Source organism: Protobothrops mucrosquamatus, unplaced genomic scaffold (genome assembly GCF_001527695.2).
Source record: "Protobothrops mucrosquamatus isolate PMUCROS unplaced genomic scaffold, P.Mucros_1.0 scaffold543, whole genome shotgun sequence".
Taxonomy (NCBI): Eukaryota; Metazoa; Chordata; class Lepidosauria; order Squamata; family Viperidae; genus Protobothrops; species Protobothrops mucrosquamatus.
In genome coordinates, this window is record NW_015386848.1 from 6,834 (window position 1) to 26,442 (window position 19,609).

Here is a 19,609-nt window from a genome sequence, read left to right on the forward strand (position 1 = left end):
ATTGGTCACACTGGTAAATGATCTCTGGAGGGCCCGGGACAGGGGCTATTCCTCTGTCCTAGTTCTTTTGGACCTCTCAGCGGCTTTTGATACCGTGGACCACGGTATCTTGCTGCGGCGCCTGGTGGAGTTGGGAGTGGGAGGCACCGTTATGCGGTGGTTCTCCTCCTTCCTCACCGACCGTACGCAGTCTGTATTGACAGGGGGACAGAGGTCGACCCCAAGGCCCCTAACTTGTGGGGTGCCACAAGGGTCGGTCCTCTCTCCCCTATTGTTCAATATTTATGTGAAGCCGCTGGGTGAGATCATTCGTGGCTTTGGGGTGGATTTCCATCAGTACGCTGATGACACTCAGCTGTACATTTCCACCCCAGGCCACCCCAATGTTGCCCTTGACGTGATGGCCCGGTGCCTGGAGGCCGTAAGGGTCTGGATGGGGAGAAACAGACTCAGGCTCAACCTTTCCAAGACCGAGTGGCTGTGGCTGCCGGCGCCTCGGCATAGTCAGTTGACTCCGTCGCTGACTATAGGGGGCGAAACTTTGGCTCCCTCGGAGAGGGTGCGCAATTTGGGTGTCCTCCTGGATCCACGGCTGACACTGGAAGACCAGTTGACGGCCGTGGCCAGGGGGGCGTTTTACCAGGTACGCCTGATTTACCAGTTGCGGCCTTTTCTGGACCAGGACGCCTTGTGCACAGTCACCCATGCTCTTGTCACCTCCCGCCTGGACTACTGCAATGCTCTCTACGTGGGGCTCCCCTTGAGGAGCACTCGGAGGCTCAAGTTAGTCCAAAATGCAGCCGCGCGGGCGGTGTTGGGAGGGACTCGTCGCTCCCATGTAACGCCGTTGCTGCGCGAGCTGCACTGGCTGCCAGTGGCTTTCCGGGTGCGCTTCAAGGTGTTGATTATCATCTTCAAAGTGCTCCATGGCATCGGACCTGGCTATCTCCGAGACCGCCTTCTGCCTCAGATTACCTCTCATCGGCCGATACGCTCCCACAGAGTGGGTCTCCTCAGGGTGCCGTCAGCCAGACAGTGCCGGCTGGCGATCCCCAGGGGGAGGGCCTTCTCGGTTGGAGCTCCCACCCTATGGAACGAACTACCCCCAGAGATCCGGGTGATCCCGGATCTCCCTTTCTTCTGCCGCGCCCTCAAGACATGGTTATTTAAGTTGGCAGGACTGGCCTAAGGGTTATTTTTTAGCTGGGTTTTATAATAATTTTTAAAATAACAAAGGCCTAATAATATTTCATCTTAATTAACATTTTAACTTTAGTATTTTTTGTATTTATGTATTTGTTTTTAAAAGGCTGTAAGCCGCCCTGAGTCCGCAGGGAGAAGGGCGGGGTAAAAATATAAATAATAAATAAATAAATAAATAAATAAACGTCCAATTACCCTGATTTCTACATGTATGAAAGTTTCATCAAATTACATTCAATTGAAGGGCACTATTTCTTTCCTGTTACACAATTAATCTTTGATTCACTCTTTAAGCTGCTTTAGAAAATGCAGAATTATTTTCACTTGTATAGAATAGAATAGAATAGAATAGAATAGAATAGAATAGAAGCTGGAAGGGACCTTGGAGGTCTTCTAGTCCAGCCCCCTGCTCGAGCAGGAGAACCTATATCATTTCAGACAAGCGACTGTCTAGTCTCTTCTTATAAATCTCTAGTGATGGAGTGCCCACGATTTCTGGAGGCAAGCTGTTCCACTGGTTAATTGTCCTCACTGTTAAGAACGTCCTCCTTAATTCCAGGTTGCTTCTTTCTTTGGTCACTTTGCAACCATTGTTTCTTGTCTTGCCCCCTGATGCTTTGGAAAATAGTTTGACGCTCTCTTCTTTGTGGCAGCCCCTGCTATCATGTCGCCCCTGTTTCTTCTTTTCTTTAGACTAGCCAAACCCAAGTCTTGCAGCCGTTCTTCATATGTTTTAGATTCCAGGCCTTTGTTGTTCTTAGTTGCTCTTCTCTGAACTTTTTCCAAGGTCTCAACATCTTTTTTGTACTATGGTGACCAAAATTGGTTGCAGTATTCCAGGTGTGGTCTTACTAGGGTTTTATAAAGCAGTACTAAACTTCGCATAATCTTGATTCTATGCCTGTTTATACAACCCAGGATTGTATTAGCTTTTTTGGCTGCTGCTGCACACTGCTGGCTCATAGTCAAGTGATTGTTCACTAGGACTCCGAGGTCCTTCTCACAGTTGCTGTTTTTGAGCAGGTCTCGCCAAATTGTACTTTTTGAATCCTGAGCTTGTCTTCTGGGGTGTTGGCTATTCCTGCCAGTTTAGTGTCATCTGTAAATTTGATGAGTTCCCCTTCTATTCCCTCATCTAAGTCATTTATGAAGATTTTGAAAAGTACTGGGCCTAAGATGGAGCCTTGCGGTACCCCACTGCTTACTTCTCTCCATGTGGATGTAGTACCATTGAGGACTACTCGCTGCGTACGGTTTGTCAGCCAGCTACAGATCCATCTGATGGTGTTGTTGTTTATCCCACCTTTTTCTAGCTTACTAAGCAGCAGGTTGTAGTCTACTTCGTCAAATGCCTTACTAAAGTCTAAGTATACTAAGTCCACAGCGTTTCGTTGATCTGCTAATTTATTGGTCTTCATTTTTACCCACAAGAGTATATTTTTGTGAACTCTTTTGAATTCTTCATATTTTTTCTTCCTGTTAATGGATTTTCATATTTTAGTTTTACAGCTGAGTAAAAGCAGCATCAGAGAAAATATGACAATTGATGATTATACATGATTTGCTAAAATCCAGTATTTATCCTGGTATTAATATGGCAGCTATTTCAACCCATGGTCATATTTGATACTGCTTGACAGTTTTAAAGCAGCACTTCTCTTCTGTGCTTTGCTTTAATAATTAGCTTATGAAAAATTGATATACACATTATCTGAACTATGTTTGGTAAATTAGGAATAGTTATGGCTCCTTGAATATTAATGCATTAATTCAATATTATAACATGAACATTTCAATGCAATTTTTCCTGCATTGTTTAATAATAGATTATTCTCTTTTCATCACTAAACTTAGTTTAAAAATATTGTTTTAGGACAGTAATATTCTTTTCTATTTTTCCAAAAATAGCTACAATATGACTTCATCTTCATTTTTAGTGTATTCTACTTCACATTATTCAATTTGTATTTTTGTGCTGGCTCTTATTGTTAAAACATTCTACTTTATTACTCTTTTGATCTGGTTGGCTTTGGATGCATTGTCAGTAATAGCTACACTATTAAAAACTTGTTTGTGTTTTTTTTTAAATGTTGAGTTACTATGATGAATTCAGAAGTACTGTAATTCATTATTGTTTTGTAATTAATTATTAATTAATAAATTAATAAATTATAAAATTAAGTATACATTATTGTTTTATTATTAAATTATTAGTTTGGTTGTATTGATTTTTGAAGAATATATTCAGAACATATCCAGTAAGATTAGATAGGATCCATCTTGCATTCAAGATGGACAGTGTTTAATATTCATATGTTATGTATATGTAGGGATGTAGGTCTATACATATGTTATATATAGTATGCATATGTTGTATATAGTATGTTCACTTTGAGAGTGGGCAACTAAATTTCATTTTTGATGTGTGTCATTGTGTCCACAGTAAAAAAGACAATAAAGGTTATCTTATCTTATCGTTCAAAATATTTAAAATTTAATATTCTTTGCATAACTATGTTCTATAACCATTGCTGTTACTGATAGTACAGTTTTATTCAGAGACTGATGGTATGTATGCTCAGCTTGAAGGTTCAGCTGCATTGGACATCCTCAGTTATCTATAGTGTAATAATCTTCTCTTGACCTGAATACAATGCCATATATATGGGACTATCTTTGAAAATAAGAATAGCTAGGTTACCAGCTAGGATTGATCATATTGTATTTTAGCAAACAAGAAAATTTGAAAATGTCTAGATATTCTGAAACTAATAACTTTCTTTTAGAATTAGCTGCCAACAATTGGCAAAGTTATGTTTACTCCTGTTTTATAAATAAATATTAATTATTGTTCCTTTTATTGTATTTTTATTATTTTTATTTGTAATCCAGTGATCTCTTATTAGATGCATTTAAAGTATCATTTGAAACACTTTGTTTATACAGCCACTATGCAACTGGCAACTGGCAAATTTTCAGAAATATTTTCTTTTACAGAAGAATGGACATCTACCATTGGTAAAGCTAGTGATGTTTCATTCTTCAAAGGAAGTAGACTTAATCATCTTCTTGAAATTGGAGTACCTTTTTTCCAAGATGACCAACTTCAAGTGAAAGTCTACTGGAAGAAAACAGAAGGTAGATACAAAACCATTCTTACCTTTCCTAAATAATTTGTTGGTTATTAATAAACTTTGATTCAAATAGCTTCCTGGTAATTTTAGATATACAAATAAAGAAAGTCTGACTGCTTTGTGATATACTGTTGGCATTTTTAAACATATTATAATTAATATGAGCTATTATTTATTATTTAAGTTAATGTAGAAGCAAAGGTTTCCAACTTTTCCCTAAGCATATATTTGGAGGAGAGGAGAGAAGAATCTTGCTTACAGATATGCATTCTGTTTAGTATTAATTTGCATATGTATACATCATCAATCTGACCCAACAGTTACAGTGTTGATTTGACCTAGATACTGTTGTTAAAGTTTTTTTTCAACTTTTCAACCCTAATAATAATAGCAGTTTTATGTTTCTGATTTTTGCTTCCTCAGGGGTTCTGACTAATAAATACAAAGGGGGAAAAATTGTAGAAGTAGATTAAGGATCTAAATTAAGCAAAGCAAATCTAAAGTTGATTGAGCTACTATGACTGTCCAGTGGTATTTATTTCAAAACTGTTGGCAATACCACCCTCCTTATTACATCCGTGGAGGCAGCAACTCTCTTGCAGCAATGGAGATGGCATTGGTGGGCATATTAACTAGAATCAAAAGCTATATAATCAAAGGAAAGGAAAAAGCTGTTTGCTTACCACCACCATTTCCACTGATTCAAGGAAGTTGCTGGCTCATTGAGAAGACAGGAAGGCATGTAATGAAGCCTGCTATAGGAATGGAATCAACCATTTTCCTTATTAGACTGATACCACTTTCTTTATAAGACTTTCTGGCCATGCTCTCTTCTGTGTCCACTTGTATCCTTCCTGTGCCCTGAGTTACTAAGATTGTGGTGAAGAGAAAATGCCATTTGAACTCTAATGTACTGACTAAAGCAGGGCTTGTGTTGATACCGTTTCTCAATGTTTGATCAAGAGCACTCATTTCTGTGAATTGCATAAGCAATTCCAATACTTGCTATCAACCTGGATAAACATATAGGACTATGGATAAAACAAGCGTGTGGTCCTCAATGAAACTGCATCTACATGGAGGGAAGTGTATAGTGGGGTGCCCCAGGGCTCTGTTCTAGGCCCAGTGCTCTTCAACATCTTCATCAACGATTTGGACGAGGGGATAGATGGGGAAATCATCAAATTTGTGGATGACACCAAACTGGCAGGAATAGCCAACACTCCAGAAGACAGGCTTAAGATACAGGAGGACCTGGACAGACTTGAACACTGGGCGCTATCTAACAAAATGAAATTCAATGGTGAAAAAAGTAAGGTTCTACATTTAGGCAAGAAAAACCAAATGCACAGGTATAGTATAGGGGATACCTTGCTCAATAGTAGTAACTGTGAAAGGGATCTCTGAGTCCTAGTGGACAATCACTTAAATATGAGCCTGCAGTGTGCTGCAGCTGCCAAAAAAGCCAACACAGTGCTAGGCTGCATTAACAGAGGGATAGAATCAAATCACGTGAAGTATTAATACCACTTTACAATGCCTTGGTAATGCCACACTTGGAATACTGCATCCAGTTTTGGTCACCACGATGTAAAAAAGATGCTGAGACTCTAGAAAGAGTACAGAGAAGAGCAACAAAGATGATTAGGGGACTGGAGGCTAAAACATATAAGGAACGGTTGCTGGAATTGGGTATGTCTAGTTTAATGAAGAGAAGGACAAGGGGGGACATGATAGCAGTGTTCCAATATCTCAGGGGTTGCCACAAAGAAGAGAGAGTCAAGCTATTCTCCAAAGCGCCTGAAGGCAGGACAAGAAGCAACGGATGGAAACTAATCAAGGAGAGAAGCAACCAAGAACTAAGGAGAAACTTCCTGACAGAACAATTAACCAATGGAACAACCTGCCTCCAGAAGCGGTGAATGCTCCAACACTGGAAGTTTTTAAGAAGAAACTGGACAGCCATTTGTCCAAAATGGTGTAGGGTTTCCTGCCTGAGCAGGGGGTTGGACTCGATGATCTCCAAGGTCCCTTTATTATTATTATTATTATTATTATTATTATTATTATTATTATTATTATTATTATTATTATTATTATTATTACTACTACTACTACTACTACTACTATAATAATAATAATATCAGTTTATCTTTGTTAATCAATTATAGAGGCCTTTTGTTCTTTGTTTCAGGCACAAGGCTTCTCTTGGCAGATCAGTCAGAATCTTAATGGGTCTAGGAAACAATTAACTATATTAAAAAGAAAATGGTAGTTAAGTGACCTGTAGAAGGGAGACTAATATTGCTGTACAAATATTCTCTAGGGAGACTAATATTGCTGTACAAATGACTCAAGAAGTGGTCTAGCCATGGCCTTTGATGGTCAAGATGAAAAAAAATGCTGCCATGTAGGATCTTAGAGTTGATGTGAACATCAGTTTCCTAATGCAACATTTAGGTACTGGACATACCATCTGAAGAAAAATAGAGCATAGTTATAGTCTCAGAACTCCCCCCCCCCATTTTTAGCTTGATCATGGCCTTTATCTTTCTTTGTATGCATACAGATTATTGAATAGCAAGACTGAGTCATAAGTCATCTCTGATGCAGAGACCATTAGCAATAACACACGAGAACAGCCCCAGCACAGTTGTATAGGATCCTATTTGTACAGGAAAAGATTTGTATTAGTAATGTATACTTACAGTAGATCTGTGTTCTAAACTTACATTTTAGTTCAGCATAGCTTAAGATGTTTTATTATTTTTTCAAGAATAATGTAACATCTTGACATAATAATTCATTCACAATTTTCTGTTAAAAAGGACTTTTGTGTTGGGTTAGCCTTTAATCAGTGGAAAAGTGGTGAATGCTCGAACATTGGAAGTTTTTAAGAAGAGACTGGACAGTCATTTGTCTGAAATGGTATAGGGTTTCCTGCCTGAGCAGGGGGTTGGACTAGATGACCTCCAAGGTCCCTTCCAACTTTATTATTATTATTATTATTATTATTATTATTAACAATAATTAACTATCAGTGAACTTGGCATCTGAATAACTTATTTTAATATTTGCCTAGTATAAATCAAAATACATTTAGGTAAGATAAGAAAAAGAATCTTGAAATATGTGAGATAAATTACTTAAAATGGATTGCTTGGTAAAAGTAGACAGAATAAAACAAATTTATGGAAAGCAAACAAAGGTTCTACTGAAGGTTTTTGCATAAAAAAAATCTGTGATATTGCTAGCTTGCACTCCTTTTGGGTTACTCACTGTATGCATTTGAGCAGAGCCAATGTAGTTAATTGCAAATAAGTGTAGGCATTTACTATAAACATCAATGTTTAGTTTAATATGATTGCTATGGCAGTCTACATTCTAAATGCAGCGTATTTTATATCAATTATTTTCTATCATGACTATCATGCCTTCTTAATTCGTATAAGCAGGCCAGACTTACCTTGCTCCAAATCTTGTTTGCTGCTGCCCCTGATGCTTTGAAACCTAAACATGAATTAAGTATAGATAAGCAAAGATGTCAGGCTGGCAACTAAATGCAGATTAATCTGGATGATTGTGTTTCCCATAGTTATGGGGGAAAACTAGAAAGGAGGAAAATTGAAAGAACTTTCATGATTTTTTTAAAGCAAATTAGTAAAATCACTTGCAGAATTAGATGAATATTAGTAAAATGGTTAATTTATCTTTTTTGTTCTCTCCTTTTACATATTTAGATTATCTAAATGTGTAGCATTCTGCCATAGATTTGTAATCACTCTGTAGTATATTATTGTGTCCATTTTTCTGCACTTTCCAATTACACTTTTCTGTGGACTTTTAAAATTGCAAATTCCATTCTCCTGTGTGATATTTTAATGGTGCAACACAGCTGCATAAAAACTGCTACACCAGATCAACTTGAGATCTTTGAAATTTGCTCAGACTCTCAATATTCTAAAAGGTATATCCATATTCATTTTATATATTTTTCCTATAAATGATAAATATGTCCAGTATTGTATGTGTATCTTTGCATGAACTATTCCAAAAAATCAAAAACTTTAAATGTAAGCTTCTATTAATTTTCTGTTATATTATTTCATTGATAGATGCCATCAGCAGGGAAGGATATCATGTTCAGTGGTTCCCAGAATTATGTTCTTACAACAATACCGAAGAGCTTGAAAAATTCAATGATGTAACATATGTAAGTTAAGTTTTAAGTATCAAAAACTGTAAAAGATACGATCCTATATTTTGTGAGGAAGTGTATAAATGACCTTTAAAGATCCCATTATCTTCCCCTTTACATCTCCAATACAAATTTATTCTATGCTTCAAAGCATTCATTTTGTCCTTTGTAATGAAAAGTTATTGTGACTTCAGTTCCTTGGAGTCTTCCACATGTATTTGGCTGGAGTTCCTATAGATTGAATATGGCCATTAGCTCTATTGGATGTGCATTATGTGACTTGAATCCTTTGAAGTGGTCTATGTTGAGGAAGGCTGGTTGATCTTAAGGCAGGACATACGTCATGAAACAAGACATGATAAGAGATAAAGTGGAACATGAGACTTAAATACGTGTATTACAGGATATAAAGCAGGACTTAAGTCATAAAACAGGACATAAGTCTTAAATGCGTGTATTAGTTAGGAGAACAAAAGGAAATGGAAGAAGTCAAAACCACAAGTTCATTTGTCGGTCGCACAAACATGTTAAGTTTGAAGCTCTGCTACAGCTAACCACATATGTCACTATGTCTCATTTGTAGCTAACCACAAGTATGTTACAGGAAATTTAGACACTTAGCTTTAGCAAGGTATTTTAACTACGGTACTTTAGCATAGCAACAGGGGGGCTGTAAGGGCGTTGTGATTCAAGTAACCAATCAATGCTAACAAGCTACATTTCCGTGTTTTGCTGTTTCTGATGAGAATATATAAACTTGTGTTTTGTTATGAGAAGCTGTTCTGATGTGGCTACAAATATAGTGCTCTGAACCTTTGCGCAAATAAACCAAACTTCTTTTGATTCCGTGGTGAGTCCTGTGATTTTCTGCAATAATCTAGTTTATTTGTTATGATGAAGAACCAGATTTTAATTAATTCTTTTGTATGGTCAGTAGCTGCAGCTGGCATGGCAATTGTATTGTAGATTAAGACAGCACTAAGGTTTCTGGGGTTATTATGTTAGGGAAAACTGAATCTATTTTGCTTTTTTAAAAAAAGCACCCTACTAAAACTGGCATGAATTATGTTTCCATTTTTCTGAGGTTTGTTGAAGAAATATAGTAGTATGCCTTGGGGAAATTAATAAGAATTTCAAGAATTTGTCTACTTATCAAATTTTATCCTTGCTGTGATTCCAAATTGATAGCACTTGGAAGTCATATACTTGTAATTTTAAATATGTAATTATATAAGGCATTATAAGGAGATGTATTGCTTCAATGTGGTTCTTACCAATTATGGTTATTTCAAGAAGCTGAGACTGGAAGAGAATTGTTCCATCTTTTGTTTGTGGTACAAACTGATTTTGTAGGATTAGGTAGAACAAGTTACATTCTTTCCATAAAACTGATGCAGATTTTTGTATATTTTCTTCTGTCAACTTTTACAATTTATTTAAATCCATTTAAGCCAGTTAGAAAATCTTTATTAATGGTAATCAGAAACTTTTCCTGAGTTGTGCAATGTTACATACAGTATAATTCTCCATGAAATAGAATTTTGTGTTTAATTCTGAAGTATGCTTTTAAAAAATCAATTATTGTTTTCTTGCACTTTATTGGATTAAATTATCCAATATAGTTTATTTTTTTATTCCTTTTCACCAAATAAAACACTTGTTTGTGCAAGCTTTTGGATAAAGAATTTACTGTCCACCCATGTAGTAGTGGAATTCATATTGAAGAACACTACAATTTGCAGTTCCATTAAAATATGTGGCACATTTTTTTTCCTTTTCAACTTGTGCCATATTATGAACTTTCCTCTATATGAAGTTATCCAGAGGTTTGGGCTGAATGTGTTGCCTTCAGCTCTACCTATTTCATCACCTATTTCATCTTCCTATAATAAATAAATGATATATGAACACATTTGCATATTTTGTAAGCTGTCTTTTTCTCTAAAAATGTATTTTTGCATTGATTGCTTGGAAAATATTAAATTTAAACCCCAAAAGAGGATAATAAAATGGTTTATATCTCTCATAGGAAAACTATATAATTCTTCAGAACCTGTCCTTTTCATGCAAGTATAATGTTACAGTTCAGCCAGTAAGATCCATTGGTCAATTGAAATCTGAAAGCATTTTCTTTATGACTCCACCTTGTTCTTATCTAAAAGGGAAAAAACACAAGCATGTAAGCTGTGTGGCTAAAGGAGGTAAGATCCAAACAATTATAGTGAAATAAAATGCTTAAATAGCTAAATACTCAAACACCAGCTTTTAAAATGGATTGCTTTCATCATTATATTAAGAGCTTTAAAATTCTTAATGTAACCATTTACAAGTATTAGTATTGTAAATGCAGATTAATTAATATGAATAGAAAATACAAAAGAAACAACCACAAGTTTAATTTTCTTTGTAATCTGAAAGTCACTAAGTTAGAAGTTCTAAATATGATCTTCATTACTACCTCCTTTTTACGTTACATTAAATAAAATCATTTTACAAGTTTATATGTAACAGAAGAATACAGTATAGGCATTAGATACATCAAAACATTACACATTTGTATGCTTTTTTAAAAAAACTGATAAGATGTGATCAGTGGTGGAATTCAAATACCTGAACAACCAGTTCTCTTATTCAATGCAGGCCTAGGCTTCTGAGGCCTAGAACTGACTTCCGGAAGTGGCATCACGCACTTCCGGGGGCCGTTCTAGGCCTGGGAGGCCTCCTCCAGGCCTCTGAAGCCTAGACTGGACTTCTGGAAGCCAGCCGGTTCTACAAATGCAGCAAAATTTAGCTACCGGTTCTATTGAACCGGTGCAAACTGGCTGAATCCCCCCACTGGATGTGATGCCTTTCATAGCCAGTCTAGCTATCTCCAAACATTCTATATTTTGTTTGATAGATCACATCTCTTCAGGAAATTTCTTTAGATAGAAAAAATGTTACTTTACAGCTTTCCAGCACAAAAATAAGCCCAAAAAATAAGCACACATTCAAAATGAGCAGGAGGCATAGTTTAGAAAAACTTTATCTATAATATATATATAAACATGATACATACAGTTTCATTCAGCTCTGGGGAACATCAACAACTCTTAACTTAGAGATCAGAAAAACAACAGAGAAGATTAAGACACACCCAGACCTAGGCTGGATCACATGCCTCACACAGCCAATACTATGTCTTAATCAAAAACAGCTTTCTTTGGCTGGTTTGTTGCTATGGCTGTTCCAGTTCATAAAATTTCTTACACACTGACAAAATATAGTATTGTAAGTAATAGTTTCAGTTCTGGTACCACAAATTATCTTAACGTTTGTTAAAATGTTTACAATAAAAAATACTAAAATGCTGTCAAATATTCTCTAACATCTTAGATTTTTGAGGGAGTCACATGACTCAATTTTGAGACTAAAGCAAAAAGAAATAATACTTAAGAAATGCTGAGCAATGGTTTTAGAACAGTTTTGTCTTGGTTAAACAGCAAGAAAAAATTGCCAAAAGCATTTGTCCTTTAGAGAATAGAATGTGGGATTGTTCATTAATAGGGGATTTTATTTCTGTGCAGCTAGCAACCTTGTTCTGGAATAAGCATGTATATATTTTATATTTTATAGCTAAAATAGTTTATATTTTACACACTATAAAATATATGCATACTTATTCCAGAACAAGATTAATAGCTGTATTGGCCTCAAATGTATCAAACATATTTAATTAGCTTTAAGTGGATCATATGTTATAATTTTGATATTTGATATCCTGATATCTTGGAGTTTGATATCCTAATATCCAGACAATGAATTTAGTATCTTCAAATATTAATTGGCTCATATTTATATAAAGGCCTGATATTTTTAAAATTATGAAAGAAGAATATGCTTCCTGTTTAAATTTTATATAAATAAATTATACAGTTTCTGTTATACCCAATTCAATAAATAGTAATAGTTATGTTTTTTAAAAAACATTTTAGCCATATATAAAACAGAGATAAAGTTGATTTACATAATAATATGTAATCTAATTCATAGAATTAGTAAATGGGTGTACATCACTTACAGAACAATATCAAATAATGAAATTAGAATTTGTGGTAATGTTTACTAATTGAAGTGCAATGTATGAAACAAAACTATATTCATGGTAGGTAAAATAAGTGATATAGTGGTGAGCAATTTATTTGAGAGTAAGCATTCCATCCTCACCATATAATAGCAAAGTTTATATGACACGTTGTAGGCTCCCTTAATGTATATCTTTTTAAAATTTACTTAACATTGACAGAGATGCTAACTTCTCTCTTGGTGTTGGTGTTTGTTTTACAGATCCTGTTATCTCAAAAGTATTGGCAAAACCAGAGAATCTTTCTGCTTCTTTCATTGTTCAGGACATTAATATTACAGGCTACTTTTCCTGGAAAATATCCAAAGCAAATCTTCACCAACCAATGACAGGGTTTCAAGTCACTTTGGCAGAAGTCACCACAGAAAGCAGGCAAAACAGCTTACCAAACAGCATTATCTCCCAATCACAAATATTGTCAGTAGTAAGTCTGTACCTTTTCAGTGGGGGGAGGGGGATAGATAGGAGGGAAGAACCTGCTGAATGCCTCAAATATATTTCTTCTTTTATTTCAAGTCACTGTTTTCATTTCCTTTTAGGATCACCATATGTTGACAGTATCCAACCTAAGACCATCAACTCTTTACCGTTTAGAGGTTCAAGTGTTAACCACAAGTAGTGAGGGACCAGCTACAATAAAATCATTTCAAACACCCAATTTGCTAATATCAACACAGAGTGAGTGTTGACATGCTACAAGAACTTATTCTGATGCATGCATTGGCATCTCTTTCTTATATGGAACATAATACATTCTGAGTATTTTTAGACATACTCTTCTCCATCTGACCTAACAGCCCAAACATAGTCTTTGATTTCTTTAGGATAAAAGATGGTTAATAATTAATCCAAAATTAGCAGTCAGATTAGTTTGAAACAGCTGTTTAATTTAAACGTAGCTCAATTTTGATTTACCTTCTTTACAATCTCATTAATGGATTAAAGCTTAAATATTTTCAAACAAAGGAAAAATTTGTAAAATCTATCTAGAACAGCATTTATCAACAGGTGCAGTCCAAATCTTTACTTTCTTTCATATCTGGCTTTCTTATAATTTCTAGATTTTACATTGAATGTTTATCTTTTGCACTCAAGAATCTCAAAAACTTCCATCTTGGAATGTTTCTAAAATTTTGTATGCTGCTAAACATTAGTCTTAAGAGTTTTTTTTTTTTAAGTGGGCCTATTTTCAAGCTGTCTGCCATCTTTAAGTAAGTTCTGGACAAAGGAAACAGCAATTTTGAGAGGGCAGTAAGTATTTCAGTTTTGCCATGCATGATCAGACAACATTACAGAACTGGCAGTCTCTCCAGAGGAAAGGAGTCTTTGGTAATCCTGTTTGGAATTTGTGGGAGTTGAACTTTCTTCACATATACTTTTTTCTATCACTCAGCCATAGCCTTTTTTTTTGATACACTGGCATATATAGGAATCCAAAAGATTTATGGGCAAGTATGAAATTAATTCATAATTATTATAACTATTCATGTGATTTATTAAGCATTTGAATTCTGTTCATGATGCTAGTGAGAAATGTCTAATTTTCCAAGTGAAATGATTACTTCTAATTGCCAAATATTACATCTATACAATTAATACCTTGGACTATAATACTCATGTGAGGGTACATGTTAGTTTCATTTGAGATATGGGCCAAATAATTATTAATTCATATTAATAATAATTAATAGTTCATATTATTAATAGATAGATTATTTCCTTTTATTTATGATAGGTATGATAAAAACAAAGAGATCTAAGGTGGATAATTCAGAAGAGTTGATGTTGGGGAATTGCCAACTAGGCTGGAAGGAGGGTCAAGTGAGGGCCTAGTTTGGAATCATTTGCAGCTGCAAGCGGCATAAGCATGACCCCCTCCAAAATCCATGAAGCCTTATCTAGTTGTTCCCAGGGTAAGGGAAGCAGTCTGGTGAGATTCTTGGGGCATAGATGATAAACAATAAAGTTACAGCCTGAGGCTATTTACAAGTGGAGCTGGTTGCTTGCATCTGAGAATTTTAAGGCACTGGTAAGGAGTGTTGAAACATATATTCACAATGAGAAAATGTGAGGGGAAGAAAGAAAGGACGATGATACTAAAAACAAGATTTCACTTCACTGATGATCACTAATATTTGGGATGTACAAGTAGCAACAATTGCTATCAAATCTTCTGCATATTTAGACAAGGGTAGCAAGAAAAAGTAGCAAGGTTATTCAAGCAAGACTGTAAGCTTAATAGTCTAGGCCACAGGTGTCAAACACCACGTCACATGACGTGTCACGACGTATCGCAACTCTTTGCATTGCCAGCAATAGGGTGGGCGCGGCTTCGGTATAATGAAACCATGGGCCAGCAGTTTGACACCCTGGTCTAGGCTAAGCCTAATAAACTCAGAATTATGCTCTTTCTCAAGAACTCTCTAAATCAAACAAAAACATCTTGAATCTTTAAGACATCTGTTTGTTATATCCTTGTTCAACATGATTGGTCAAGGCTATCTAGAAAATAACCTGTTGTTGGTCTCATGTCAGAATTGGGATGGGTACATCCCTCCTTGTGTTCCTTGTTCTCTAAGACACTTCCAGTGCCATTAATCCCAGTAATCTTCAGGACTAGCTATAAGATTTTGATGTGGAGGCACCATTTTGCAGTGGTTTTCATCCTTTCTTTATGACCAGTTTCTATAGTTTATATGGTATGAAGACATAGAGTCTACAGCCCTTCATTTGTGAAAGTTGAGACCCTAATGAATGAAATTTTTCTTGTCATATGTTGTCTTAGGGATACTCATAATCTCTTTTGATCTTTATCCCTTTTCGTCTTTTTAACTATAAGTCATCCAGAGTGGTTGGGAATCAGGCAGCCCATAAATTGTATGTATGAATTTAAAATAATATAAATAAATACCAAGAATGACTCTTGAAGAATTGACAGTATGTGAAATGGATCTGTAAGGATCTGCCTCAACTAGACTTCCCAAGAGAGTAGAACTCTTGAAACAAGCATCATTTCAAAAGGAACTTTTTATTGAGTTAGTGATGACAAGAGAGTAAAGCAAGGTCTGCAGATTTAGTGTGTGAAAGAATATGTCAAAATGGCAATTCAAACCTCCTCCCTCCCAATGTCCAACCATCCAGTTGAAATTCAGCCAATCCACAGGTGCCAGGCTGTTATGAGAACCAGGGGATTTAGCGCTTCTTTCAAGGACTCTCTCAGTTTCGTTTCCCAACAGTTTCAGGCTCTGTTGTCTGGAGATAAGATAGATGTTTTCAGGTCGCATTTCTCACACCCCAAGGGAGGGCACTTTACACAGAACCATGCAAAGCAGCTATTTCCCCCATGCAAGCACCCCTCCCCCAACAGAGTGGCAAGCCCCGAAAATGAATACATAGGCAAAAGCAGGAAAGGAAGAAATAAGGGAATTGAAGGCAAATATAATTGAGGGGCCCTGACATATGCCCCCCCATAGAAAGACAAAATAGGAGGGGAAAGGAGAAAACACCAACATTAATCAGGTTTATCTGCATAACGTTTATGAAAGCATTTGAGCAACCTAGGAGCATTAATATGTTTTTTATAAATCCATTCATTTTGTGAAGTGGGCAAGCCCTTCCAGGCCACTAAGTACTGTGTGGACCCATGATGTTTGCATGAATCTAAAATGTCTTTAATTTCAAAGTGTTGCTCACCCTGTACCATAATGGGTTGAGGGACAGGAGCAGCAGCCAGCTGTAGTTTAGTGGTGATTTCAGGTTTCAACAAACTGCACTGGAAAACTGGGTGGATTTGTCTCAAACTCTTAGGGGCTTCCAACTCCACTGTGACAGGATTAATGAGGTGTTTAATGGGAAAAGGGCCGATGTATTTCAGTCCCAATTTCTTCGATGGTTCTAGTGACCATCTACTGGAAAGGTAAACTCTGTCCCCCACATGAAAAGGTTTAGGCTCTATTCTTTTTTGTCAGTCTGTGCCTTATAAGCCTCTCTGGCTTCATCTAAAGCTTTTCTAACCAGAGGCCATATGTTCTGCAGTTGATGAACCCAGTCCTTAAGAAAAGGAATAGCAGGCTCCTTGGCAGGCAATTAAGGCATAGGAATGGAACTCTGGCCATTAGCCACTTGAAAAGGAGTGAACCTCGTACTGGAATGCACTGCATTGTTATAAGCTACTTCAGCAAATGGCAACAAATCAGTCGAATTGTCCTGTTGATAATTAATAAAACAACGGAGGTATTGTTCTAGAACTGAGTTCATTTGTTCTGTCCCCCCATTCGTTTGAGGATGATAGTCCCTGATCAGAACCTGACAGGTTCAGAAAAGCTTTCCAGAACTTAGATGTGAATTGAAGACCCTTATCCGATATTATGTGTCTTGGGGCACCGTGGAGACGATACACATGCTGTACAAATAACTTAGCCAAAGTTTTTGCAATTGAGACCTTCTGACATAGGATAAAATTGGCTTATTTGGAGAACAAGTCAGTGACAACCCAAATGACAGTATTTTCCGCATTTTCGGGTAGCTCCACAATGAAATCCATGGAGATCTCTCTCCAGGGTGCTAAAGGGCTAGCCACCAGCTGCAAGAGGCCAAACATTTTTCCCTGCCTTCGTTTAGCACAGATAGGGCAGCTGGCCACATAGTTTTCAATGTCCTTTAAAGATGACCACCAAAATTGTCTCTTAAGCAGGTGCAGAATCTTTACAAACCCAAGGTGTCCTGCAATTTTAGAGTCGTGACATGCATGATTCTCAGTCTCTGATCTGTAGGCACATACAGCTTCCCTCCAACCCAAGCCAAACCATCTTGTATTGAACAGAGATTTTTATGGCTGCAGAACCACTCATCCTTTTCCAGTGCTTTCTTGAACTCCCCAACCACCACATTGTCCAATGGTGGGGTTTTCTTAGATTGCGCCCTCGTGGTGGCCAGAGCTGCCAGTTGTTGTGGGGAAACTAGAGGTTTAATTACCTCTGTTTTCACACTGTTATATTGGGTCATTCTTGACAAAGCATCTGCCAGGAAGTTTTTTCCTTTTGGCAGATAGCGGATGGAAAAGTTAAAACAATGGAAGTGCTGGGCCCAATGAGCCTGTTTCAGACAAAGCCTCCTAGGGGTTTTCAAAGCTTCAAGATTCTTATGATCAGACCTGGAAAGGGATTTCACTCCCTTCTAAGAAATGCCTGCAGGTCAAGAGCGTCCACGTCACGGCGTAGGCTTCCTTCTCCCAAGCTGCCCATCATTGTTCAGTCTCAGTTAATTTTTTAGACGTGTAGGCACAGGGTTGTAACTGACCCAGTTGGTTGTTCTGCAGTAACACCACCCCAATTGCCATATTGCTAGCATCTGCCTGAATCACAAATGGCTTTTCCAGGTCCAGGTGTTTTAGCACTGGTTTCACAGAAAAAGTCTTTTAAGTTTCTTGAATGCAGCTTGACATTCAGCTGTCCATTTTAATGACTGGCTAGGCTTCTGTTTACCCCCTCCTTTAGTTTTCAGTAAATTCATGATAGGGAGCACAATTTGGGCAAAGGAAGGGATGAATTGCCTATAAAAGTTGGCAAACACCAGAAAACTCTGTAGCTGCTTCCCGGTGCGGGGAGGAGTTCATTCCATGACAGCCCGCACTTTCTCAGGGTCCATCTCCGTCCCCTTGTGGGAAAAGTGGTAGCCCAGATAATCAATTTTGTCTTTATGGAATTCACACTTCGAGAGCTTAGCATACAGTTTAACAGCGCGGAGCTTCTTTATGACCGCCCTAACTAATTTCACATGTTCGGCTTTCATCTCAGTGTAGATCAAGATATTGTCCAAATACACTAAAACAGGTGCTCATGGAGGAACTCATTGATTAGTTGCATGAACACAGCTGGGGCTCCCTGTAGTCCAAAAGGGAGCACCCTGAATTGGAAGCAACCCAGGGGCAGTTGAAAGTAGTCTTCCAGTTGTCTCCTTAATCCTGATGCAATAGTATGTCTCCCCCAGGTCTAGCTTAGAAAACTTTCCCTTTCGCCAGGTGAGCTAGCATGTCCTTCATCAGAGGCAGGGGGTACTCATTTTCCATGGATATTGCATTCAAACATCTATAGTCTACAGAGAGGTGAAGAGATCCATCCTTCTTCTCTCTGAATATCACAGGGGCTGCTACCAAGAGTCTGGTGGGCTGGATGAACCACTGGCTTGGTTCTTGTCAATAAACCTGCATAGTTCATCCAGCTCCCTAGGAGTCATGGAATATAGCTTTGGTTTAGGCAATTTAGCCCCAGAGATTATCTCAATTGTACAGTCCGTAGGTCAGTGAGGGGGAAACTCATCTGACCTCTTTTCACTGAAAACCTCAGCTATATCACGGTATTCTTTCTGAATGCTCTAAAGCTCCTGTTTGCTTAGTGCGGAGGCTAACTCTTGCTTTGGACCTTCCACTCTAATTATGGGCAATTCCGGGGGGAGCTCTCCTCCTTGGGAACCTTAGTCATCCCTCTCTCCACTCGATTAGGGGGTTCTATTTCTTTAACCAGGCTAGCCCAAAAATGAGGGGCCATTCCATGCTGGGAGCCACATTAAATGCCAAAGTCTCTGAGTGGCTGCCCATGGTTAGCCCCAGGGTGTCATGGTTCCGACAGACAGAGACAAATAAAGCAGAACTCTGAGGCTTGGAAATTCCTCAACATGTTTATTGATACAAAGTATCGGCACGTCAAAAGTGAAACCAAGTCTGAATAGACACATAACAATCTCCAATACAAAGTTAAGAAATCCCACCCTAAAGCTATGAAAGCTACTATGTTCCCCAATACATCTTCTTGGCAGGATTTTCATGAAACTCCCAGCCTGCAGTCCCAGGAGCAGCTGATGACCTTGGTTCCAATGGGAGAAAATCTGTTTAGTCTAGCGAAGCATCTGATTAAACCCCCCTCCCTCCATGCAATGTGTCAGCCGAAAATGAAT

At 37.5% G+C, this 19,609-nt stretch overlaps 1 protein-coding gene across 1 annotated transcript in view; it reads left to right on the forward strand.

Moving 5' to 3' along the window:
• The window catches only part of ANOS1 (anosmin 1), a gene marked incomplete at its 5' end in the record, with an annotated part of 33,334 nt that overhangs the window by 5,757 nt on the left and 7,968 nt on the right, over window positions 1-19,609 (forward strand). Inside the window, 5 exons of the mRNA XM_015816976.1 lie at window positions 4,201-4,341; window positions 8,453-8,550; window positions 10,565-10,736; window positions 12,862-13,082; window positions 13,198-13,336. Coding sequence (XP_015672462.1) covers window positions 4,201-4,341; window positions 8,453-8,550; window positions 10,565-10,736; window positions 12,862-13,082; window positions 13,198-13,336 — 771 coding nt within the window. The remainder of the gene's footprint in view (window positions 1-4,200; window positions 4,342-8,452; window positions 8,551-10,564; window positions 10,737-12,861; window positions 13,083-13,197; window positions 13,337-19,609) is intronic.